Raw genomic sequence first — 16,870 nt, 5'->3', positions numbered from 1 at the left:
CATGGTCAAGTTGAAGACAAACTATACAAAAAATCAGTCCAAGTTCGGATTGGGGCCAGATTTCTTTTGGCCGCTCACGAGAACCTTAACCCTTTCAGGGTCAATGATGTAAATATTTGGCACCGTGAAAAAGTCCAAAAATGGTCGATGCCGTATATTTACAGTGTTTTGTCTGTATGTTTTAAAAGCGCGCCAATTTCCTCACTTTTTCTTTTCTGTCATGTGCTGCCACTATGTGGGAATACAAAAAATTTTTTTCGTGAATTTTTCTCGCACACCTCCCTCTCTTGGTTTTCGTTGCATGGTTTGTTTTAGAGCTAGTTTGCTCTCGCACGTCTATATACAAACGCTCGTGCATTGGCACCCGGGCGGGTGGCGGTTTGGGTTTTGTTCCACGGGCGGTTTCGGCTTCTTGCGCTTGCAAAACTGACGGCTATCTCGTTACTAATTGCTCAAAGGGCGACTGATTGTTTCTCGCTCGTTTAGTGCCCACAGGAATGCTCATAGGAAGGATGCCACCATGCATGCGTTTCAGTTGGTTTGTTTTTTTTGACACTCGTGAAAACTAATTGCCTCTGGTTGGCAATAAGATGAAGATTAGTGGAAGTTTGTCACTCATTTTGCTTTTTTGATGAGCACACAACCACACAGTTTTCTTGAGTGCGCGCACCTACGCAGTTCGATTAAGCTATAGATGTACATATTAGTGAAAGTGCAGGAACATTTGAGTCTTGCGAAATATTCTCGTGTGTGCAGCTTCAAAGCCTTGAACTGCGTGCATAACAATGCATCAAATTTTCAATTCTTATAGGTTTATTTCCTTTTTTATTGTTCTTATTGATGAATGAAGAGTACATATATACCGACGCAAAACATTTTTTTCTCACTTTACGGTCACCCTAGAAAAATTATGATAAATTTTTTTCTAAACAGGTCCCTCAGAAGAATTGGAATCTGTAATAAAAAAAATCGACCTTGGGCGGTAGCATACGGCAAAAAAAAAAATCGATCCTCAAAGGGTTAAAATTCAATTTGAAAGAAGCCATAGTCTACAACAGGACGAACCCAGTGGTACAGACATCTCCAGTTCGGCATCCCATGCCTGGAGGCATTCAGTGAAAAGATTGAGTGTCATTCACGTTTATTGAGGAACACACATCAGATCAGGAGGCCTTTCGTGTTCTTGAAGCAGAGTGGCGATGTGCTCTTGCCAATAACAAATGCCTGCAGTTTGCACGAGCCATCCACATATGCAGCGAGCCAAACTGAGACACTCATCGTGCACATTTTCTCTCCTCTCGACAAGTGGCTGAGAAAAGAAAAATAGAAAGCCGACTCACCGCTCCACGAGGCACTGCAATCGCCTGCACAGAGCTGCCTTCTGTCCATATGGAGCTCGACAGGGCACCAGACGAGTGGGATGATGCCTCCGCACGCAGTACACTGGTCACATCATGCAGCTGCACACACACACACATGAATAAAATGCCTTGATAGACAAAAATGGTTCCTCAGTCACTTATCATTCACAAAATGGCGCACCTGAAACACATCTGGTATGGAAGAGAAAAGCAGCCCTTATATTGGGTCATCTATCTCAACAAAAACAGGCTTATTCAAAAACTCGTGTGGTGCATATCACAATTCTTTAACTTAAGCTCCATTACATGAAGAGGTAGACACCACTTGTAAGACAAATTACAGTGTGAGATTAGCTAATTAACAAAGTTTGACTAATTAACTCTGTGCTGCAAGTCCCAATTGCAGAATTGAAGCTGAGCAGTAACGAAGTGATATCCACGTAGCAGAAATCTTGTGTTTAGCCCCAGTTTTGAAATAAGCATCCTAGAATCTATGGTGAAATGCAGTGTTCTTCCAGCCAATGCTTACAGTGCTGATAAGTGTTGACTATATTGTCAATGAATTTAGCCACAGATTTATAGGGTGTTTTTTCGTTCACAACTGCCAAAAAAATTGTTGCATTTTTTTTATGCTCATCACACTGCCTCCTGATCTCGAAAGACACTGCTCCTTGAATGACAAAAAAAAAAGCTATGTGCTTTTTGAATAAAGGGAAAATCAGACATCCACCCGTTCGTAGCAATTGCTACGAAGGAAACCCATACGGGTTCCTCGAAAGAAAAGCCTCATAGTTGAAGAAAAATTCGTCCTGGCCCGGGACTCGAACCCGGGACCACCGCCTTTCCGGGGCAGCCGCTCTACCATCTGAGCTAACCAGGCGGCTAGCAGATGGCAGGGCGAAGTCAAATTTGTCGACAACACGAAGCAAAGGCAAGAGTTTGACGTAGTAGTTCTGCGGAAACCCGCAAGGTGGAGAGAAGTAATGAATAAAGGGAAAATCAGACATCCACCCATTCGTAGCAATTGCTACAAAGGAAACTCATACGGGTTCCTCGAAAGAAAAGCCTCATAGTTGAAGAAAAATTCGTCCTGGTCCTGTATGCTCATCCTTCAGACAGTGAAGGACTACAACACTACTGGAATCTTTTGCAGCACCAATGGTTTAGTGAAACACTTCTGCTGAGACACCTCTCTATTGGGCAGTCATCTGGTGCTCTGCAATGCAGTGTATGCTATGCACATTTCACCTTGATTGTTGTGTAAAACAACTTTAAATTGATACTAATGACATATATCTTCAAAGTTGTAGAAGCTCTACCACATGGTTCACTGCTGCTTGACATTCAATGTGTGCATTTGTGGTTATCCGTGTCCGGCATGTGCTCTGCATTAAGCTCTACCAGACTATCAACTGTAGAAGACCAAATAGGAGCCTCTTATGCCACACAATATGCTTCTACGCACCATGCTCAATGAATCAAAGGAATCAATGAAAGGAAACTCTGCTGCATAATTAGGAAGAGTTCATAAGAGATACTAAGTTCAGACTGATAGCTTAAATGTCTGGTGACCAGTACAAAAGGTTGCAGTTTCAACTGAAAGGCAAAGTATTCATAGCAAGTTAAACCTCGATATAACGAACCTGAATTTAATGGAATTCTCAATATAATGAGGTATTTAACTTTTCATAACCTCTTGTCCATAAAACATCATGTATTTAGAACCTCAATATAATGAAGTACATTTCTATGCCATCTCAATATAATGAAATTTCACTGCCGCCGCAAAGGAATGCCGAGACAATAAATGGAAACTTCTGTGGACGCAGGTGGTCAAATGATTAAATTACAAGCGACTGTTTGCAAATGCACCTCTCCAATCACTCGAACGCCGAAGTGGAGCCACTTCATGTTTCGTATAAAGTCCAAGTGCAATAAGATCCTATCGCACCCTCCGTACTGTGTGCTTTAGGTGCGAGTGAAAGTGTGCTAGGGTGAGAGTAGAAAGATGGCGGCTTCACGAGTGCCGCCTTCCTGAACGAGCAAAGGGAAAGAGGGAGAAGGGAGTGAGCTCACAGTATTGCGGGTAACGCCATCAAGCCGGTGCGAGGGGGCGAAGTGAGGGGTAAGATGGCGCACATATCGGCCATGGCTATGCATGGCTGTAAGCACGGCTGAGCACATGCGCAGCTGCGCAGCCTGCTATAGAGGTAATTTGCCACGTATGCAAAGAGTGGCCATGCCGCGACAGCGTGGCACTATGTAAACTGTCGTACCAAGCTTTTAGTATTGAAGCATTTCAAAACCTTTTTGTGTGCAAACAAACAGGGACAAAGAAAAGGAGCAACACAAGGACGATCGCTTTCTAACAACTGGTGTTATTTTCGAAGAAGCACGTGCTTAAATACCCACAGATCTGCGCGAACTAGTCAACACAGCATGCCTATAGCGCATATAACAACACTTGTGGTAGAATGCCGTGGAACAACGCCACCTGGTCAACAGAAAAACAGCAAGGCACACAAAACAAGCACTTACGATGAAAATGCGTTAAAGATATGATGACAGAAGCGAATTCTCTTTATCCAACAATGAAACAGAAGGATGGCTGAAGCATTTTTCCTTTTGTTTTGCAATCCAGTGAGCTTCCACAATTTCTCTCGCGGTTTGACTCCTATGCTTAAACAAAATGTCGGTGCTACTAAGACAAGGTGAGCAATCATGTTCTTGACAATGCATTGCCAAATGCATACTAGGGCGACCCTTCAGACTAGACAAGTGTTCCCATAGTCTCGTGTTAATGCATCTCGCAGTCTGCCCTACGTACACATGACCACACGTCATAGGAATCTCATAAACAACGTTCTTCGCGCAATCAACAAATTGGTTTTTGCGCGGATGTTTAACACTACATTCTTTCCTTACATCATCCTTACTTTCGAACTTATTTTTTACCTTAGAACACACACTACCTATTTTATTTTTTGCCGAAAACACCACATTTACTTCGTAACTCCCAGCCACCTTTTTAAGCCTGTGAAAGGCCAAGCACATACGGAATCACTGAAATTTTGGAAGCTATATTCTTGTGCCTTTGATTCTTAGTGCGTGGTTCTGTATAAGTTTTTTCAGTAGTCTATCACATGACGCCAGCATCACAGCGAGCGGATACCCAGCTTTCTCAACCTATCGACTTGCTCTAGAAATGCAAAGTTTACAGGTTGGTGACATGACTTCATCAACACTGACCGGAAACATGAAATGACTATACCATTCTTCACAAGCCAGGAATGGTTTGAGGCATAGTTCATTAGCGGTTTTCCAGCTCGGGGCGAGAATGACCAACACACATGTTCCGATAGAAATTCTAACTTGACATCAAGAAACTGCAGCTTATTGTCTACCGGGACTTCCGAAGTAAATTTCAGGCCCTTGCCCAGAGAATTAAAGGCTCCTACTACTCTATTCCTGAAAGCACCCTTGTCTACATGACAGCCTAAAATCAAGTAGTCATGGACATATCTGTAAACATTATATACTACACCTTCCAAATTTTTTGCCAGTTCTCTGTCTATGCTTCCCCCCAAAAATGCTACTAAGGATGGGAGCTACCTTTGACCCGATGCACACACCCCTTGCCTGTAGATACGTTTTACCACAGAATCCTACATGTGTATTCGCTAAGTAAAAATGCAGAATTTCAAGAAAGGATTTAATAGCCATCCCGCACGTATTGCGGAATGACACCTCGTCATTCTTGTTTGTTATGCAATCTTTAACACTGCATATTAGGGGACCATGGGGTAAAGAATAGTAGAGATCTTGAACATCTATGCTGAATGCCCAGCGGCGACTTGTACTATCCGATGCCAGAAAGTTCACTAGGCCATCAGCGTTTTCCAACAAGTACGGATCCTGTAGTTCTAAGGAATTCAACATTTTCTGCAGGAACCCGGCGGCCAGAACCTGCCAACACCCTCGCTCGGACACAATTGGCTTAAACAGAAGTCCATGCTTGTGTGTTTTTGCAGTAAAAGATATCTCCACTTCCATTACTTTTGAGTTCTTTACATGTGACGCAAGTTCTTTTTGGTTACATTCTTTCAATAGCTCCGCCCCCTTCCTTTTTATGTTTTCAACATTCACATCACGTTTCCTAAAGCACTTGTTCACAACTAGGAAAGCCTTTTCTAAATAACAATCATTCGGTACAACAACCAGAAAGCCTTCCTTGTCTGCTTTAACCACAAGCAGATTGTTCTCAACCAAATACTTAGCAGTCCTATCAACATTAGGTCTGGATCTATCGCTTACCGAAGCTTTGGCCACCATGTCCACATGTTCCACCACACATTGTTCTTTTTCTGTCTCTGGTACACTCCTGGCAATGTCCCTTGTAAGTGCTAACCTGTCGACGATGCTGATCCTTGGCTCCACACAGAATTTCGGCCCCAACTTGTGTACCACTTGATGTCATTCTTCCACCGTTGCGCCCCCTAGTAATAGAAGGCGTCCATCTGGCACTTCCCTTTTCTTCTTCGGCAATTTTCGATGCACATCGTTCCATATGGCCTCAGTCACAATATTTGCCTGTCTGCACCAGTCTTGGATATGTATTTAAGCAGGTGGTTCTTCGAAAATAAAACTAGTTGTTAGAAAGCGCTTGTCACTGTGTTGCTCCTTTTCTTCGTCCATGTTTGTTTGCACAAAAAAGTTTTTTAAATGAATCTGTTCCAACTAGGCCGACTCGCAGCTATGTTTTAGTATTGAAGGTTGCATAGTCTCAAACTTCGGTGACCCGTTGGAGCGAGAGGCAGACAAAGCATTCGCTCCCCACTGCCGGCGCTTCTTTAAATAGCATTGTCCGAGTTCGAGCGACGCTGTCAGCCGCGGGGGCGGAGTGCACATGAAAGCATGGCTGACATGGCTTAATTCGTACCTCTGAGAAGATATTATCGACAATGTAGCATGAAACGGTATCATTTGTCGCCGACTCCTAAATTTATCAAAATGAATGGTTTTCTCATTCAAATCTGCTTGTTTCGACGGCCCAATAATTCAGAAAATTCTGCGGCCCCTTTCTATGTAAGGAAACTCGATCCGCAACTGTACTTACTTGCAGAAAATGTCGAATTTCAATAGAATGAAATTTTGATATAATGAAGCATATTGTCAGTTTTACCAACTTTGTTATAATTATGGGGTTTTACATGCCAAAACCACTTTCTGATTATGAGGCACACCGTAGTGGAGGACTCCAGAAATTTCAACCCCCTGGGGTTCTTTAATGTGCACCTAAATATAAGCACACGGGTGTTTTCGCATTTCGCCCCCATCGAAATGCGGCCGCCGTGGACGGGATTTGATCCAGCGACCTCTTGCTTAGCAGCCCAACACCATAGCCACTGAGCAACCACGGCGCATCGTTTGGAATATCATCTGCACCAGAAGTGTTTCAACAAACAATGACTCAAGTTCTAGACGGGCTACCGGGCGTACTAGTATACATGGATGACATTTTGGTGTGGGGTTCAATGCGGTGAGAGCACGACGAACGCCTAGTAGCTGTTCAAACTTTCAGGCAGTGTTCAATGAGACCTTTTGCAGGGACCTTGCAGTAGCAGACTTTGCTCACTTCAAAAATTTGTCGGTGTAGATTTGCTGAAAACATGGTCCAGACTGACGGCCCTTCACTAGCAGCAGGTGTTGGAGGGTTGTGTTGCATATCGATTAGCGGAATTCAGTCCTAGTTTTTCGCGCCGTGCTGAAAATACTCTCACACTCTGCATAGCTATGCGGTATCCCGAGTAAATCCAGCATCACCTCAGCAACTCGGTGAAACATGTTTTCCATCAGTGTTTTTCATTTTTCCGACCATAGACCACTGCACATCCCACCTTTCTTGATTCAGAATGTCCTCTGGAAGACTGTACGCCTGTAGTGTGGCAAACTCAGCTTCGAGAGCATCTAAAGCATCTTCAGCAGATTCATTGGAATCTAGGGGCAGCGGCTGAGGGACACTCTGAATAAAGAAACGAAGACTCGAGAGCGATGCTTGTGAAATTAATTTCATGTTGGCCACCTCCACATTCTTCAGAGTTGCGTTTCAGAGTTGCGTCCACACCCATACGCTTTGCCTCGTCGCATTTTGGAAACATTTTCCGTAGAAGATACACAACGTGGTCGCTGACACTATGGTGTAGGTTGTGTTTGATGAGGAATCCAGTAAACAGGCAGTCCACACGTATGACACTGTCGTTGCAGTTGTTCTGGAGAAAGTTCACTATGTTGTCTTGCTGCTCAGCAGTGCGAACATAGCTATGATGCTTCGTCGTGGAAACGTGCAGTTTCAAGTCACCTTTGCCACCGTGAGACACGCTGATGTCGCAGCTAGACGTTCTACAAAATGCAAAATGTTCTCCATTTCTTGATGTCAAAAAGCACGGAAATTCAGAAGTGTAAGATCGCAAGAACTTCTGCAAATACCTTTTCTTGGACTTTGATAGTGCCACGGCACCAAGCACACAAGGATTTTAACTTTACACGGTGCACCGCACACACATGGCCTAGCCAACACTAATCATACACACAAGCAGCAGCAACAATGCACCATGTAGGAAGGCATGCGTGAAACGAAAGAGCTACATTAGCTGTGACTTTGGTCGGCTTACTAAGCACCGTAGTCAGCAGGATGGATGGATGGCGGTGACACCCTTCGTAATGGGCGGCGGCTTAGTCGATGATACCGATGGTGCTAATGCAGCCGACGAGACGTTCATTTGAGGGATCTCCAGTCGTTTGTGCGCAGGCGCAAGTAAGAGCGGTCGCGAGAGAGAAAATCTGAGGGCTTTTGCTCCTTGAATATATGACTCTGCCTAGGCACTTAAGGAGGAGGTTTCTTAGCGCATGTTGTATGCGCTTGTCCCCTAAACATGCCGGCATTGCGGAGTGCGGTCGAGTTTGTTTACACTCCGCCGCTGGCTGCCCGCGTGGTGAGGCAAGGCACGGACGCTCCATTTCGTGGTCGCTGTGTCTGAAAGGGCAATGTTCCGATTGGTGTTGTATAAATCGCGGGTCGCTTTTTTTTGTCACGACGATAGCTTGGACTTTTACAAGCACTGCTCCAGGAGGGCACATGTAACCGGCAAACAGAGGCCTCAGGAGAGCACCTGAGGTTATACTAAAGCAGGCGGCGCCGGATCTCCAGGGCACCCAAGGGGTAGCGGGGGGACCAAAGCTGAAAGCAGGGCAGCCCGTGAATTGAGGCCGCGGAGGCCAAAGCGTGCCAGGGTGTGTTCGCATAAAGAATTGCCTGTCTGTGATAGTGGACAGCCGCTCTTATACACCCCTGGCAAGCGCAGGCGTTGGCGGCGTCCTGGAGGAGTCGTTTCGTGTCCCAGAGGCGCTGCCAGTAATGCGAAATAATGGCACGTTGTTACAATTAGTAAAAAACACGATTGACTAAATATAGTGGCCCCGGTAGCTGCGCGACAGTGCAGGCTACTTATCCGCTGCTTTTCATGATGCACGTGCTTGCTCTCACCATCCACCTACTTCTAACCATTCCACCGTCAGGCTCCAGTGGATTTGTGGCTTCAGTGAACCTGCCCTACCACAATCAACACATTTTGGATCAACCCGTAACGTCATCTGTGCTCCACCTGCCACTACTGCCATCACTCTACCGCATCTCGGATCATCAGTGGACAACTCCATCGCCAGGAACATCATCTGCTGCTACTATAAAACCTGTGCGCTCATCGCCACCGCTCTGTGGACCCGGTAGCTGTGCGACAGTGCAGTCTACTAATCCGCTGCTTTTCACGATGCAGGTTGGTAATAAATTTTCTCTGTTCGCTAAAAAAAGTAGTAATCTTTTCCTGATGCAGCTACCGAGCCCTCAGTGTTGTGCCTGTATTGTTGCCGAATGTTCGCATGTTATTCATATTCTCTTGCTATTGTCGGGTGACACAGAAATTAACCCAGGCCCTAACCGTTTCGACACCGTACTTGCCGAGCTCCAGAAACTAACTACCGGGTAAACCGTGTTATTGTCTGATTTACAAGACATTAAACAACAGCTGAAAACTACTGACACAACATTGGTTGACTTAAACAAACGCATGAACACTCTGGAGTCACACTACGTTACCCTTTCTGCTCTCCACTCTGAAATAGACACTTTAACAATTTTAACACCAACAAACAAACTTACCTGTAAGGTTGACAAACTGGAAGCACGAGTGGACGACACAAAAAATCACTCCCGTCGCAACAATCTTATTTTTTAGAGTGTTCCAGACACTAACCCCGCTGAAACTTCTGCAGACTCAGAAGAAACTGTCATTCGCCATTGCTCTCAACAACTAGGCTTTGACATCGACCCTAATATAATAGTGCATGCTCACCGTCTCAGGCATCACTCACCTAATTGTACCAGGCCTATCATCGTAAAATTCACATCATCCAAAACTAAAGAACGCATTCTATCATGAGGTTACAAACTTAAAGGCACAAACTACAGCATTGGTGAAAACTTTTCCGTTTCCATCCGTAACACTCGCAAAAATCTTGTAGCCTATGCCAGATCGGTATTCGATAACTTCTCCCTGCGCTTCAAAACATTAAACATTGGTCAGAAACACTACATATTTGATTCTCACCATCATCAGCCTGGTTACGCCCACTGCAGGGCAAAGGCCTCTCCCATACTTCTCCAACAACCCCGGTCATGTACTAATTGTGGCCGTGTTGTCCCTGCAAATTTCTTAATCTCATCCGCCCACCTAACTTTCTGCCACCCCCTGATACGCTTCCCTTCCCTTGGAATCCAGTTCATAACCCTTAATGACCACTGGTTATCTTCCCTCCTCATTACATATCCTGCCCATGCCTATTTCTTTTTCTTGATTTTAACTAAGATGTCATTAACTCGCGTTTGTTCCCTCACCCAATCTGCTCTTTTCTTATCCCTTAACGTTACACCCATCATTCTTCTTTCCATAGCTCGTTGCGTCGTCCTCAATTTAAGTAGAACCCTTTTCGTAAGCCTCCAGGTTTCTGCTGCATAGGTGAGTACTGGTAAGACATAGCTATTATACACTTTTCTCTTGAGGGATAATGGCAACCTGCTGTTCATGATCCGAGAATGCCTGTCAAACGCACCCCAGCCCATCCTTATTCTTCTGATTATTTCCGTCTCATGATCCGGATCCGCCGTCACTAACTGCCCTAAGTAGACGTATCCTTTACCACCTGCAGCGCCTCACTACCTATTGTAAATTGCTGTTCTCATCCGAGACTGTTAAACATTACTTTCGTTTTCTGCAGATTAATTTTTAGACCCAGTCTTTTGCTTTGCCTGTCCAGGTCAGTGAGCATGCATTGCAATTGGTCCCCTGAGTTACTAAGCAAGGTAATATCATTAGCGAATCGCAAGTTACTAAGGTATTCTCCATTAACTTTTATCCCCAATTCTTCCCAATGCAGGTCTCTGAATACCTCCTGTAAACACGCTGTGCATAGCATTGAAGAGATCATATCTCCCTGCCTGACGCCTTTCTTTATTAGGATTTTGTTGCTTTCTTCATAGAGGACTACGGTGGCTGTGGAGCTGCTATAGATATCTTTCAGTATATTTACATACGGCTCGTCTACACCCCGATTCCGTAATGCCTCCATAACTGCTGCGGTTTCGCCAGAATCAAACGCTTTCTCGTAATCAATGAAAGCTATATGTAAGGGTTGGTTATATTCCGCACATTTCTCTATCACCTGATTGATAGTGTGAATATGGTCTATTGTTGAGTAGCCTTTACGGAAAATCCTGCCTAGTCCTTTGCTTGACAGAAGTCTAAGGTGTTCCTGATTCTATTTGCGATTACCGTAGTAAATAGTTTGTAGGCAACTGATAGTAAGCTGATCGGTCTATAATTTTTCAAGTCTTTGGCATCCCCTTTCTTATGGACTAGGATTATGTTAGCGTTCTTCCAAGATTCCGGTACACTCGAGGTCATGAGGCATTTCATATACAGGGTGGCCAGTTTCTCTAGAACAATCTGCCCACCATCCTTCAACAAATCTGCTGTTACCTGATCCTCCCCAGCTGCCTTCCCCCTTTGGATAGCACCCAAGGCTTTCTTTACTTCTTCCGGCGTTACCTGTGGGATTTCGAATTCCTCTAGACTGTTCTCTTTTCCATTATCGTCGTGAGTGCCACTGGTACTGTATATATCCCTATAGAACTCCTCAGCCACTTGAACTATCTCATCCATATTAGTAATGATATTGCCAGCCTTGTCTCTTAACGCGTACATCTGATTCTTGCCAATTCCTAGTTTCTTCTTCACTGCCTTTAGGCTTCCTCCGTTCCTGAGAGCATGTTCAATTCTATCCATATTATACTTCCTTATGTCAGCTGTCTTATGCTTGTTGATTAACTTCGAAAGTTCTGCCAGTTCTATTCTAGTTGTAGGGTTAGAGGCTTTCATACATTGACGTTTGTTGATCAGATCTTTCGTCTCCTGCGATAGCTTACTGGTATTCTGTCTAATGGAGTTACCACCAACTTCTATTGCACACTCCTTAATGATGCCCACAAGAATGTCGTTCGTTGCTTCAACACTAAGGTCCTCTGCCTGAGTTAAGCCGAATACCTGTTCTGTAGCTTGATCTGGCATTCCTCTATCTTCCCTCTTACTGCTAACTCATTGATCGGCTTCTCATGTACCAGTTTCTTCTTTTCCCTCCTCAAGTCTAGGCTAATTCGAGTTCTTACCACCCTACGGTCACTGCAGCGCACCTTGCTGAGCAAGTCCACATCTTGTATGATGCCAGGGTTAGCGCAGAGTATGAGGTCTATTTCACTTCTAGTCTTGCCATTCGGGCTCCTCCACATCCACTTTCGTTTATCCCGCTTGTGGAAGAAGGTGTTCATTATCCTCATATAATTCTGTTCCGCAAACTCTACTAATAACTCTCCCCTGCTATTCCTAGTGCCTATGCCATATTCCCCACTGACTTGTCTCCAGCCTGCTTCTTGCCTACCCTGGCATTGAAGTCGCCCATCAGTATAGCGTATTTTGTTTTGACTTTATCCATCGCCAACTCCACGTCTTCATAGAGCTTTCAACTTCCTGGTCATCATGACTGGATGTAGGGGCGTAGACCTGTATGACCTTCAATTTGTACCTCCTAAGTTTCACAACAAGACCTGCCACCCTCTCGTTAATGCTATAGAATTCCTGTATGTTACCAGCTATATTCTTATTAATCAGGAATGCGACTCCTAGTTCTCGTCTCTCCTCTAAGCCCCGATAGCACAGGACGTGCCCGCTTTTTAGCACTGTATATGCTTCTTTTTGGCCTCCTAACTTCACTGAGCCGTATTATATCCCATTTACTGCTCTCTAATTCCTCCAATAGCACTGCTAGACTCGCCTCACTAGATAATGTTCTAGCATTAAACGTTTCCAGGTTGATATTCCAATGGCAGCCTGTCCGGAGCCAAGGATTTTTAGAACCTTCTGCTGCGTCGCAGGTCTGATCGCTGCCGTGGTCAGTTGCTTCGCAGCTGCTGGGGACTGAGGGCCGGGGTTTGATTGTTGTGTTCATATAGGAGGTTGTGGCCAAGTACAGCACAATCCTGCTCTGGTGAGGGAGTGCGTTACCAGTTCTGGTCACCGGGATCAGGTCACACTCCAGGCCTGTTTATGCAATTTTATCAACACGCGGATTTCTTTTTTTCTTAATCCGGTGGAAAACTGCACGGCACCGGGATTCGAACCACGGACCTCTTGCACGTGAGGCGGGTGTCCTACCTCTACACCACCACTGCACCCACATATTTGATGAAGCTTCACAAGCAGTAAAAGAAGTGAAATAGCAATCATCTCACCGTCAATTGACAGGCCATTCAAAGTATGTTCAACAAGCACTTTCATTGTCAGCTGTTTTCTCTAACGTGCGCAGTTTCATTTCAAAGCGCGACATTATTTCAAATATCATCTTATCTTCCGCCAGCAACCTACTAATCTTGACGGAAACATGGCTACACAGCGACATCTGCGATAGTGAAGTCCCTGCTGACTTGCTTAATTTCCGCATCTTCCGCAAGGATCGCCTGGATAGGAGGAAAGGGAGGGGGGTACTGATTGCAGCCAGACATGAACTATCATGTACAAGCATTAATGTTTCATCAGACATAGAAATGTTATTGGTCTTATGTCACGCTTCACCTCAGTCAGTTTTGATTGGCGTTAGCTACAGGCCTCCTAACAGTCCGGATTTTCCCACAAAACTGAATAATGCAATAAATGAAATTAAAACGAAGCATCCAAACACCTGTACTTTCTTATTTGGAGACTTCAATTTCCCGAGTTTTGATTGGCATAATCTAACTACCACAGGTAAAAGAGATGCTAACGAATTTCTTGATGTTTGCCTTAATTTTAATTGTTCAAATTATATCGGAGCCAACCCGTGTCTCTGGGGACTGCGCTAACAGTCTCGACCAAATATTAATGGATAATATCAGGTGTCAGCGATCACCAAATCATGCAAATCAACTTCACGATTAAACCATTTTTCCGGATAACTAGCAAACGTACCATCCCACTTTATGATATAGGAAACTATACTGCCATAAATAATGAATTTCGCACATTCTTACCTTGTTTTCAATCCGACTTTAATCAAAGATCTATCCACGATAACTGGTACTAGTTTAAGACAAAAATTGAAGGTTTGGTTGACAGGTTTATTCCAAGCATAAATATAAGAACTAACCCCCTAAGCCCTTGGTTCACAAGTACACTAGCCAAGTTGCGGCCTAGTCAGAACACTTGGGACAAGTATTATGCAGCTGAAAAAACGTACCTACAAAATGTGCAAGAAGCCAAACACTCTTTCTTTCATTGTAACCTGCCAAACATGTTGTCTACTAACCCCCGTAGGTTCTGGCAAGTCATTAATCCCCAGAATACATGCACGATTTCCCTCACCGATGCATCAGGTGAAACTACTTGTGAATCTGAATGCACCAACATTTTTAATGCAGCTTTTTCATCCGCGTTTACTAATGAAACCGATCCGGCTGTTTCTCCAAGCCCCGCAATTATTCAGGAGACAATGCCTTCACTTGTATTTTCTTCAGAGGGAATTTTGTCCCTAATAGAAAACTTAAAGCTTTCATCCTCTGCTGGCATTGACAGCATCAACGCTAAGATACTGCAGAACACCAAAGATACATGTTCATCTATGTTGTGCTTGTTATTAACTCAGTCACTCCTCACAGGCCAACTGCCCAAAGATTGGAAACAAGGGAATGTCATTCCAGTCTACAAATCAGGTAACAAGAACTCACCTCTAAATTACTGTCCCATTTTTCTAACTAGTATTCCCTGCAAAATCATGAAACACGTCATCTATACTCACATCGTGGCATTTCTCGACTCTAATAACTTTTTTCAATCCTGCCCACCACGGGTTTCACCACGGTTACTCCTGCGAGAATCAGCTAGCCGCTTCCTTACAAGTTCTGTACACTAGCCTTGATTGTAATCTTCAGTATGACGTAATATTTTTAGATTTTGCTAAACACTTTGATAAACTACCCCATAAAGGCCCCCTGATAAAGCTTTCCCGCTTGAATTTTCACCCTAATATACTGAAGTGGATTGAAGAATTCTTGACTAATCGTACACAATTCGTGACCAATAATAATGGGAATTCTAATTCAGTCTCAGTAACATCAGGCATCCCGCAGGGATCCGTGCTCGGCCCGCCACTTTTCCTAATATACATAAGTTATTTACCGTTTATCGTAACATCTAGCATATGTATGTTTGCGGACGATTGCATAATATATCGTGCTATTACTTCCAACACTGACCAATCTTCTCTTCAAAGTGATCTTAACGCTTTCCAGGAATGGTGTAACGAGTGGCTAATGGAACTTAACCCACCTAAGTGTAAATATTTGTCCCTTCACCTTCGCCGTAATTGTCTCGTATTTCCTTAAGTAATCTCTGAAGTTCCGGTAGAACTAGTTCATTCGTACAAGTATTTAGAGTAACACTTTCGCGCGATCTTTCCTGGAATTCTCATGTTACTAACCTAATATCATCCGTCAACGGGACGTTAGGATTTCTAAAACGCCATCTACATCATGCTCCTCAACATGTAAAATTATTAGCCTACGAATCATTTGTAAGGTCAAAACTAGAATTTGCATTGCCTATTTGGAATCGTCATCAAGCATACCTAATTAATGATGTTGAATCTACAAAATCGCGCCGCGCATTTCATCCACTCGTCATACTTCTTTGATATCAGCGTTTCCTCCTTAAAAACTGCATCTGCATTATGCCCCTTATCGCTCTGTCGTTGCATTACCAGCCTATCTTTATTTCACAAATTCTTTCATAGCCCTATGCGCATCCCACCTTATATCCTTCTTCGTACACACAAATCTCACCACACCAGCCATCAGCTACAGGTTGCCCGTCCACACTCACGCACTGTCACGTTTTCAAATTCTTTTTTTCCTCACACAGCTGCAGACTGGAACAGCCTTCCTAACGACGTTGCTGTCATTATGTGCCTATCGAAGTTCATTGAGTATGTAAAAAACTTCCTGTTATTGTGACTATGTATTTTATTCTTACCACCCCTTATGTAACGCTCCACTTATTGGGGCCTTTAAGGTAATAAAATGAAATGAAATGAAATAAATACGTCCAGCCGCCAACCTGTGATGCTAAGTTCAGCACCACTGTGCCCCGCGAATTCTGCAACACCAGTCAGAACTTTGCCTCTGAAGGTAGGTCGGACATACTTGTGCTGGGTCAGTCATCGTCACCAGCGGCCTTTCAGCCACTTGCGTTCAACCGCGGTTGCTAAGGTGCCCTGCTCTGCCTTCTAGATTTTCAATATATGCAGCCCAAGCTCTACTACAGTCGCTACTGCTCCCACAGAAACATCTGTGATGTTATTTACAAGGTACATCGCCATAAGGCGTGAGAAAGCTACGATCCGCCACGACTGACTTAGCACAGGCACTGCAGCTGCGAGTCAGTCTGTCTGACACAGCGGTCGCCACATCGGGCGTCAGTGCCTGCCGCTTCACCTACTTTACCACACCGGCAGCCAGCGTCCGAGCGTACACAAACTCAATCACTCTGCAATACCGGCACGCCTAGGGACAAACGCATACAACACACGCTAAGAAGCCTCGTGCGTGGTACCTAGGCAGTCATATATTCAAGGAGCAAAAGGCCCAAAATTTTCTCTCACGCACCCTCTCTTACTCATGCCTGCGCATAAACAACTGGTGATCCCTCAAACGAAGGTCTCATGTGCAGCCGTTGTTGGTGATGCTGACGATTATGATGTGGTTGTAGATTCCGCGGTGCTGGTTTCGCAAAAACCATTATAGCACGAACAGAGACAACTTTTCAGAAGAAACCAGACAGTGATCGTAAAATCTGAAAGTTCAGTCAAAAATCAGG

The 16,870-nt window shown here is 44.3% G+C and overlaps 1 protein-coding gene across 6 annotated transcripts in view; it reads right to left on the bottom strand.

Moving 5' to 3' along the window:
• AspRS-m (aspartyl-tRNA synthetase, mitochondrial) overlaps positions 1-16,870 on the bottom strand; it is a 319,354-nt gene that overhangs the window by 142,474 nt on the left and 160,010 nt on the right. For all 6 annotated transcript variants that reach the window (XM_070528489.1, XM_070528490.1, XM_070528486.1 and 3 more), the window contains one exon: positions 1,341-1,460. In XM_070528489.1, the coding sequence (XP_070384590.1) occupies positions 1,341-1,460 (120 nt within the window). The remainder of the gene's footprint in view (positions 1-1,340; positions 1,461-16,870) is intronic.

This window comes from Dermacentor albipictus, unplaced genomic scaffold (assembly GCF_038994185.2).
Source record: "Dermacentor albipictus isolate Rhodes 1998 colony unplaced genomic scaffold, USDA_Dalb.pri_finalv2 scaffold_12, whole genome shotgun sequence".
Classification (NCBI taxonomy): domain Eukaryota; kingdom Metazoa; phylum Arthropoda; class Arachnida; order Ixodida; family Ixodidae; genus Dermacentor; species Dermacentor albipictus.
This window is presented reverse-complemented; position numbering and strand designations above follow the sequence as displayed.